Raw genomic sequence first — 9,392 nt, 5'->3', positions numbered from 1 at the left:
ATCTATTTGCCATGAAGTGATGGGACCAGATGCCGTGATCTTAGTTTTCTGAATGTTGAGTTTTAAGCCAACTTTTTCACTCTCCTCTTTCACTTTCATCAAGAAGCTCTTTAGTTGTTCTTTGCTTTCTGCCATAAGGGTGGTGTCATCTGCATATCGGAGGTTATTGATATTTCTCCTGGAAATCTTGATTCCAGCTTGTGCTTCATCCAGCCCAGCGTTTCTCATGATGTATTCTGGATATAAGTTAAATAAGCAGGCTGACAGTATACAGCCTTGACGTACTCCTTTCCCGATTTGGAACCAGTCTGTTGTTGTATGTCTAGTTCTAACTGTTGCTTCTTGACCTGCATACAGATTTCTCAGGAGTCAGGTCAGGTGGTCTGGTATTCCCATCTCTTTCAGAATTTTCCACAGTTTATTGTGATCCACACATTCAAAGGCTTTGACATAGTCAATAAAGCAGAAACAGATGTTTTTCTGGAACTCTCTTGCTTTATCAGTGATCCAAAGGATGTTGGCAATTTGATCTCTGGTTCCTCTGCCTTTTCTAAATCCAGCTTGAACATCTGAAAGTTCACGGTTCACGTACTGTTGAAGCCTGGCTTGAAGAAGTTTGAGCATTACTTTACTAGCGTGTGAGATGAGTGCTCTTGTGCAATAGTTTGAGTATTCTTTGGCATTGACTTTCTTTGGGATTGAAATGAAAACTGACCTTTTCCAGTCCTGTGGCCATCATCACTAAACTACTAAAGTTGACTTCCATTCCTGTTTCTTTCCGTAACTGGGACCCAAATTGGTCTTGGCCTGCGTCTTTTCGGTGCGGGTCTTCGTGATTTCTTGATTCATGTCTGTCCTCATCCTGTCTTCTTTCTCACCCAGATGTGCCTCAGGCTACCCTTCCTCTCAAGCACCCAGCATCCTGCCCTGCTGTCCACCGGCAGCCTGGTGAGGCTGCCTTCTGTCCTGCTGTACAGTCCTTCTCAGAAACCTCCCACCTAGAAGGGCATGCTCTTTTGGCTGCCATGTTAATATCTAAGCTGTACCTGCTCATCTTCCCAGACCAACCATGTCCTTTTTATTTACTGCTTCGTCAGCTTCGAGCTTTTGTTTTTAATAATCTTGCGTGTGTGTGCGTGTTAAGTCGCTCCAGTCATGTCCTACCCCTTGCGACCCCATGGGCTATAGCTTGCCAGGCTCCTCTGTTCATGGGATTCTCCAGGCCAGAATAGTGAAGTGGGTTGCCATGCCCTTCTCCAGGAGATCTTCCCAACCCATGGGTCAAACTGGTGTCTTCTGGATGTCCTACTTGCAGGCAGATTCTTTACCACTGAGCCACCCGGAAAGCCTGCCTTTATTGTTAAAAAATAAACAAAAACCCAAAAAACCCTTCACATACAGGTCTACCCACCTATTCCGATACCTACCCTCCCTAAGCAACCCCCACGTGGAAGGGCATGGATAAAGACGGTTGGAATTCTCAGCCCCCTACTTCTCCATGTGTGACTTTCAGCAGATTAAATTTATCAGGTTAAATGCAGATAGCAGTTCAATGAAGTAGGTGTTTTAGTGATTTAGGATTTAGTGATATCTTGTGTAGGATTATTCCCCCCAATAAAATTAGTGCCCTATTCTTTTAGGGCACTAAATTGCCCTATACAGCAATTGCCTGTATAGTTTATCAACAATTTTTCACATACTGCTTTGCAGCATATGTTGTACTCTTATCTTGGTTGGTTAATTCTTAATTTGAAACCGTTAGTGCCAGATCTACAAGTGGACTGAAAGCCTGGACCTTGCCCTAATGTTTCTTCATCGGGGCCTTAATAAGAGTGATTTGCTCATCAAATATATAAACATTTGAGAAGCGGCTATTATATTTTTATATGTGACTGGAAATATGTAATTTTGAAAGCCAGGTCTTTTCTGCATAGAAGGGATTAGTGGAGGCTCTTACCCTGGCAGTCTGAATGAAAGAAGGGAGATATTCATCAGTCCTGGGATCTTAGCACTTGGAAGGAGTGGGAGAAGCTGCCCGTGAAGGAGATGGACAAGTTGGGAACCAGGAAAGTGCCACAGGGCAGATGGTGGTGGCCTGCCAACCCACGTCCTTGGAGGAATGCCTAAAACTACCATCACCTCTGAAACCTCGTAAGAAATGGAATATTTATTCAGTAAATAGGTATTAGTTGCCTATTATGTGCCTCTTACCATCCTAGGCACTGTGAACTCAGTGGTGAGCAAAGACACACACTCTCTTGGAATCTATATTCTAGTGGGGAAGACAAGAGAGAAATGTCTATTCAAAAGAAAAAATTATGAGTAACTTGTCTCATGATAAGTGTTCTAATGGAACCTTCAATTGCTTGCCATCTTCCGCCAAAGAGAACATTTTTAGAAATTCATTTATATGTCTTTGTTGCCACGCGCAGGCTTTTCTCTAGTTGCAGAGAGCAGAGGCTCCTCTCTACTTGCAGTTCATGAGCTTCTCATTGCAGTGGCTTTTCTGGTTGCACACACTCTAGGGTGCACAGGCTTCAGTAGTTGTGGCACGTGGGCTCAGTAGTTGTGGTGCACACAACTTAGTTGCCTCACAACATGTGGAATTATTAACCCACTGGATCACGGGGAAGTCCCAAACAGAACATTAAAGACAAAGGAATTGAGTGGACACAGTGCAGATGGTATAGAGATGAGCATGACTATAAACTCCTGGGTTCTCCAAAGGAGCACCTTAGCCCCACTTAGCTGTATGTCAGCTGTAAGTGTGTGAAGACAACTCGGGTAGGTTGGCCCTCCTTTTGTTGTGTGGAGGAACATGGAATCCAAATGGTCCCTTCTAAGTTGAAAGAAGATATTCCAGCCCAAGTGAAACTTCATATGGGAAATCAAATTCTCCTGGTTTGAATGCATATACCCCAGAACATGATTACACGTATATATACATATGATTTTACAAACCAGCTTTTTTTCTTACAGTATCTTTCTGTGTCAATAAATGTAGGCACTGAATACTTTAAGCGAGAGCTTCTCAAACTAAATGTTTATTTGAATCCCATGATGCAGCAGGAGTGTGGGGTGGTGAGCAGTTCCGAGATTTCACATGTCTAACCTCTTCTCAGCAGAGGCTGTGGTCACAGATTCTGCTTCATATATCAAGGCTTTAACAGGAGTGTGGGGTGGTGAGGAGTTCCGAGATTTCACGTGTCTAACTTCTTCTCAGCAGAGGCTGTGGTCACAGATTCTGCTTCATATATCAAGGCTTTAACAGCCACGGGGAATGTTCCATATGATTTATACCACAAGTTACCAACTAATTACCTGTTGCTAGGCCATGAAATTAAAAGACGCTTACTCCTTGGAAGGAAAGTTATGACCAACCTAGATAGCATATTCAAAAGCAGAGACATTACTTTGCCAACAAAGGTCCATCTAGTCAAGGCTATGGTTTTTCCAGTGGTCGTGTATGGATGCGAGAGCTGGACTATGAAGAAAGCTGAGTGCCAAAGAAGTGATGCTTCTGAACTGTGGTGTTGGAGAAGACTCTTGAGAATCCGTTGGACTGCAAGGAGATCCAACCAGTCCATTCTGAAGGAGATTAGCCCTGGGATTTCTTTGGAAGGACTGATGCTAAAGCTGAAACTCCAGTACTTTGGCCACCTCATGCGAAGAGTTGACTCATTGGAAAAGACCCTGATGCTGGGAGGGATTGGGGGCAGGAGGAGAAGGGGACGACAGAGGATGAGATGGCTGGATGGCATCACTGACTCAATGGACGTGAGTCTGAGTGAACTCCGGGAGTTGGTGATGGACAGGGAGGCCTGGCGTGCTGCGATTCATGGGGTCGCAAAGAGTTGGACACGACTGAGCGACTGAACTGAATTGAACTGAACTGAGGCATGTTAGAAGGGCTTCCCAGGTGGTGCTTTACTAAAAGGTAAAGAACCTGTTTGCCAATGCAGGAGACCTAAAAGACACAGATTCGATCCCTGGGTTGGAAGATCCCCTGGAGAAGGAAATGGCAACTCACTTCAATATTCTTGCCTGAAGAATCCCATGGACAGAGGAGACTGGTGGGCTACAGTCCATGGGGTCACAAAGAGTTGGACACTACTGAAGTGACTTGGATGGATGCATGCAGGCATGTTAGATAGTTCAGTAGAAATTACAATTTACTCTTTGCTCTTATAATTCCTGTTCACATTCAGTTTTAGTTTGAATCTTAGATATCATTGGGAAAGTACATTTTGGTGGTGGGGAATTTATCATGTTTGATGACAGACTATAGGCATATAACACATTCATTCCATGTGGGATGTTTCTTTCTTTCTTTTTTGGCTGTGCTGGATCTTTGTTGTGGCATGCAGGCTTTTCAAATTTCAGCATTCAGGTTTTCTAGTTGTGGCACATGGGCTTAGTTGCTCCACGTCATGTGGGGTATCACTTCCCAAACCAAGGATCAAACCTGCATCCCCTCTGTTGGAAGCCAGATTCTTGACCACTGGACCTCCAGGGATATCCCTGGAATGTTTCTTAAGGTCCTATTCTGTGCCAGGTCCTACCCCTGCAGCTCAGTCATCCAGGCAAAAGGGTAGAGGAAACCTAAAATGTACACAGGAAATTTCAGTTCGTAATGGTAAACAGAGATAGGGGAGTGCCCAGGGGTGATTATGGTATTTAAAATGAGCTTCACAGAGAAGGAGAGGGTTTAAGGATGAAGAAGCTTCCCTGGTGGCTCAGACAATAGAGAATCTGCCTGCAATGTGGAAGATCCAGGTTCGATCCCTGATTCGGGAAGATCCACTGAAGAAGGGAATGGCAACCCACTCCAGTATTCTTGCCTGGAGAATCCCATGGACAGAAGTGCCTGGTGGGCAGCAGTCCACAGGGTTGCAGAGTCGGACATGACTGAGTGAGTAGCACTTCCACTTTTGCAAGGAGAAAATGGTGCAGAGAATGGGGACCGGGACCCTGGAGTCCTGTGCCTTGCATGGGGGAGTTGATGATGGCAGAGGTGGGAATGGAGGTGTGATTCCAAGGCACCCAATGTGGTCTGCAGACTGAGTGAAGGAGTAGCTGGGCCGTCACGGTGGGGAGGAGAGACCTATGAAGGAAGCTGGGCATTTGGCTCAGAGGATAAAGCGTCTGCCTGCAATGCAGGAGACCTGGGTTCGAACCCTGGGTTGGGAAGATCCCCTGGAGAAGGAAATGGCAACTCACTCCAGTATTCTTACCTGGAGAATCCCATGGACAGAGGAGCCTACAGTCCATGGGGTCGCAAAGAGTAGGACACGACTGAGCGACTTCACTTTCACTTTCAGGAGAGAGAGCCTGACCAGAAACTGACAGGGCAAGCACAGAAGGGGCTTCCAGAAGATGCTGCCTGTCCAGAGACCCCAGGAAGGAACATGGACAGGATTTAAGAAAGGCTTCTGATGGGGTTGGATTGGAAAGCTGTGGCCAGAAACCAGAGTGCCTAAAGGATGCAGGTTACCTAAACCCTCAACCATTGGGGTGGAAGCCTGGAAGGCAAGGGCAGGGGCCAGCGACCAGGGGGCCACTGTCACCCTGTGCCGAAGCTTGTACTTGTCACAGAACTAGAGGTGCCATCCCCTCTGTTGGGTAGAAACCTAGGATGCTGGCAGCCCCAGCTGCTGCTGGAGTTACCTTTGGGCAACTCCATCTCTTCTGCTCCTATGTCATGGAGTCAGGGAAAAGAAAGGGCTGCCGCCCCCTGTCCTTGCCTTCCAGGCTTCTACCTAGATGGTCCACAGTCACAACTCAGCGGGAAGCCGGGTGGCACAGTGGAGAGTCTGGGAATGCAGTTTGCAGGTTTCAGTCTCAGTTGCAGAGAGGATGAGAAAGAGGAGTGGGAGAGTAGAGGCCAGAGCCCACAGCCCTGTCCAGGGTGCCAGCCAAAGGCAAGGGCAGAATCCAGATTCTAATAGCGCTGTCTGCTTTGTTCTCGAGGGGTCCACTCAGGCGTGAAGTGTCATTCTGGTCATAAAAACACAGGCATCATAGAAACTTCCACTTTATAAATGTCTTGATCATAAGCAGCCCCTTGGGACCCTCTGCTTGGCTGACTGTGTGTCCAAGTAATCACAGAGTTATGGTGGTTGAAAACCTTTCACGGTCTCAGTTGATCTCATTTCTCCTTTAAAAAGAATTCAATAGATTCTTCAGCAGAAGTTTGCTCATGAAGCCCTTGGCATGTTTTTTTTTTTTAAATATTCAAATGGAGTGAAGCAGGTCTATGAAAATTCTTACATTCTAGTGCTGCACGGTTAGAATTGGGGAGAGTGTTAATGGTAGCAAAACATCAAGTACTTGAATGTCAGTTTCAGAAGTTTTTTTCAAAGAAAATGTCACAACACTAATGGGGGAAATGAATAATGAGATGTTACTTCTTCTTGCTACAAGACTAAGTATAGTAAAGATATGATTTCCTAAATTAATATATAAACATACCATAATGCTATAGGTGCCTGTACTAGTTGAGATTTAAGTAACAGTTGCTTAAATGAGACAGAAGTTTATTTCTGTCATGCAAGAGTCCAGAGACAGGTGGTCCAAGGTGGATTGGTGGCTCTGTCCGTAGGGGTGGTCCAAAGACCCAGGTCTCTTCTCTCTCATTGCTCCTCCATCTCTTGGGTGATGTGCTGTGTGGTCCAGAGCGGCTCATCAGGTGTCAGTATTTCAGCCATCAGGAAGAGGGATAAAAGAGAGAGGGGAGTACACCAAGAGATGCACCCTCAAGTTGTACAAGTCACTTCTGCTTGTTTCCCACTGACTAGAACTTAGCCATGAGACTGTACTGAGCCCCTAGGGAGGCTGGGAAATGTAGTCTTTATTCTGGGAGGCCATGTGCCCAGCTAAAAATCCAGAGTTCTGTTCAACTGAGAGGAGGGGGGAAACTGATATGGGGGGAGATGTTTTGATGTCTACTACAATACCCATTAGAATATTACTTAAAAATTGAGAATCTGAGAATAAAATTAATTCAAAAAATTATGTGCCTGAGAACATATATATTTTTTAAAGAAAAACTTCTTTTAAAATTAGCATGTTTTCTTTTTTCCTTAGTGTAACCCTCTTCCTCTGTGTACATTCCTTTTCTTTTTTATGTACACTTTCTTTTTAAATTTTTATGGTAGAAAATTTCAAATATCATTGAGAATTGTACAGTGAACCCTGTGTACCCATTGCCTAGATTCAATAGCAATTTAAGGTTCATCTTGTTTCAGCTATTCCCACACACACTTATCCTCTTCCTGTTTTTTGAAGCGGTTTTCAGGTCTCCTGTTTGTCTGTAAATAGTTCCATATGTATCTCTAAAAGGTAAAGGCTCAAAAAAAAAAAAAAATTAGACCTAATTTGGGGATAGTTGTAGAGTCACATGCAGTTGTAAGATATAACTCAGATTACTCCTTTCCCCCGTAGTGGTGTGTGTCTGTGTGTGCTCAGTCGTGTCCAACTCTTTCTGACCCTATGGACGGTAGCCCTCCAGGCTCCTCTGTCCATGGGATTTCCCAAGCAAGAATGGATTGGAGCGTGTTGCCACTTGGTACTCCTGGAGATCTTTCCAGTCCAGGAATCAGACCCACGTCTCCTGCATCCCCTGCGTTGGCAGGCATATTCTTTACCAGAGAGCCACCTGGGAAGCCCTTCCCCCTAACGGCAGCAAAACTGTAGGCTATTGAAGCTGGGATATTGGCAGGCATATAGTCAAGAAACAGAATATTTCTATCCCCACATGGACCCCTCATGTTGCCTTCCCACAGCCACTTCCACCTTTCCTTCCCATACTCCTGACCACTACTGATCCGTTTACATTTCTGTAATTTTGTCATTTCAAGAACATTATGTAAATCGAATCCTATAGTGCGTAACCTTTTAGTGTTGGCTCAGCTCGAGATTCGTCCAGTTACTGTGTCTATCAATCCGTCACTCCTCTTTCTGGCTGAGTAGTGTTACATGGTACGGCTGTACAACATCAAGGCTCCTTAGGGAATTCCTGGTGGTCCAGTGGTTAGGACTCTGTGCTTTCACTGCTGAGGCCCCAGGTTCAATCCCTGGTCAGGGAACTAAAATTCTGCAAGCCACACAATGTGCCTCCCAACCCCACCCCTGCGAAAAAAGTTTCTTTAAAAGCATCATCTACCAAACTTACTTGCCTCTTCCCCTCCTCCTCCCTCTCCTCTCTTCACAGCAATGCCAAGTGACCACAGCCGCGTGAAGCTGAGAAGGGATTGCTCACGGCCCTCCCTGCAATGGTACACCAGAGCTCAGAACAAGATGCGAAGACCCAACTTACTGCTAAAAGACATCCTCAAGTAAGACTGGGGCCTCGGGCCACAAGATGCCTCTGATTTGGGCAGAACTGGGAGAAAAATTCAGTGAGAGCCCCTTGGCCACACTTGGTCACGGTCATTTAAAGGCATGTCTGAGTCAGGGTTCAGAGCACATGTGCCCCAGGTGCCTGCATCAGGTCGTCCTTGGTGGCAGTGCAGTGCTGGCCTCGGGGTCTCCAGGCCCTGCAACTTCCAGGTCACAGCCCTTCCCACTGCTGTCCAACAAAAGAGGGCTTCCCCTTCGCCATTTCCAGTGAGTCTAAAAATGCGGTTAATTAAAATTCCCTACAGGCATTTGAATAACATTTAACATTAAACACTAAAAAGCATGAGAAGTATTCCAGCCAGGTTACTCTTCCATCCTAATAAGAGACGTGAATGTGAGCATGCGCATTCAGTCGTGTGACTGACTCTTTGCAAACCCATGGACTGTAGCCCTTCAGGCTCCTCTGTCCTTGGGATTTTCCTGGCAAGAGTACTGGAGTGGGTTGCCATTCCCTTTTCCAGGGGATCTTCCCAACCCAGGAATTGAACCCAGGGCTCCTGCCTGCAGGAAGATTCTTTACCACTGAGGCACCTGGGAAGTCATTAATAAGAGAAAGAATTGTTAAAGGGGGGATCTTGTTGGTTTTATTTGATACCAGCAAAACCAGGTGGTAAATTACCCTTTTTTTTTCATGTCTCTGGGTAGAAATCCAACCCTGAAATCTAGTCTCTCACCTCATTTTACTAATTTGGGAAGGAGATGGGTAGAAAAGAAAGTGTATATTAATAAACATCTCCTTTTATCATCAGTTCAGTTCAGTCGCTCAGTCATGTCCGACTCTTTGCGACCCCATGAATCACAGCACACCAGGCCTCCCTGTCCATCACCAACTCCCGGAGTTCACTCAGACTCACGTCCATCGAGTCCGTGATGCCATCCAGCCATCTCATCCTCTGTCGTCCCCTTCTCCTCCTGCCCCCAATCCCTCCCAGCATCAGAGTCTTTTCCAATGAGTCAACTTTTCGCATGAGGTGGCCAAAGTATTGGAGTTT

At 45.7% G+C, this 9,392-nt stretch overlaps 1 protein-coding gene and 1 non-coding gene across 4 annotated transcripts in view; both read left to right on the top strand.

Annotated features, from left to right (window-relative positions):
* Window positions 1-9,392, top strand: part of ST3GAL5 (ST3 beta-galactoside alpha-2,3-sialyltransferase 5) — a 57,896-nt gene that overhangs the window by 22,613 nt on the left and 25,891 nt on the right. For all 3 annotated transcript variants that reach the window (XM_010862205.1, XM_010862203.1, XM_010862204.1), the window contains exon 2: window positions 8,213-8,336. In XM_010862205.1, the coding sequence (XP_010860507.1) occupies window positions 8,213-8,336 (124 nt within the window). The remainder of the gene's footprint in view (window positions 1-8,212; window positions 8,337-9,392) is intronic.
* On the top strand, window positions 8,015-8,087 carry TRNAE-UUC. Its single transcript has one exon. It is a non-coding gene; the product is annotated as a tRNA-Glu (tRNA).

Source organism: Bison bison, unplaced genomic scaffold, assembly GCF_000754665.1.
Source record: "Bison bison bison isolate TAMUID 2011002044 unplaced genomic scaffold, Bison_UMD1.0 scf7180017864480, whole genome shotgun sequence".
NCBI lineage: Eukaryota > Metazoa > Chordata > Mammalia > Artiodactyla > Bovidae > Bison > Bison bison.
The sequence above is the reverse complement of the archived record's forward strand: the minus strand, read 5'-3'. Positions and strand labels throughout refer to the sequence as shown.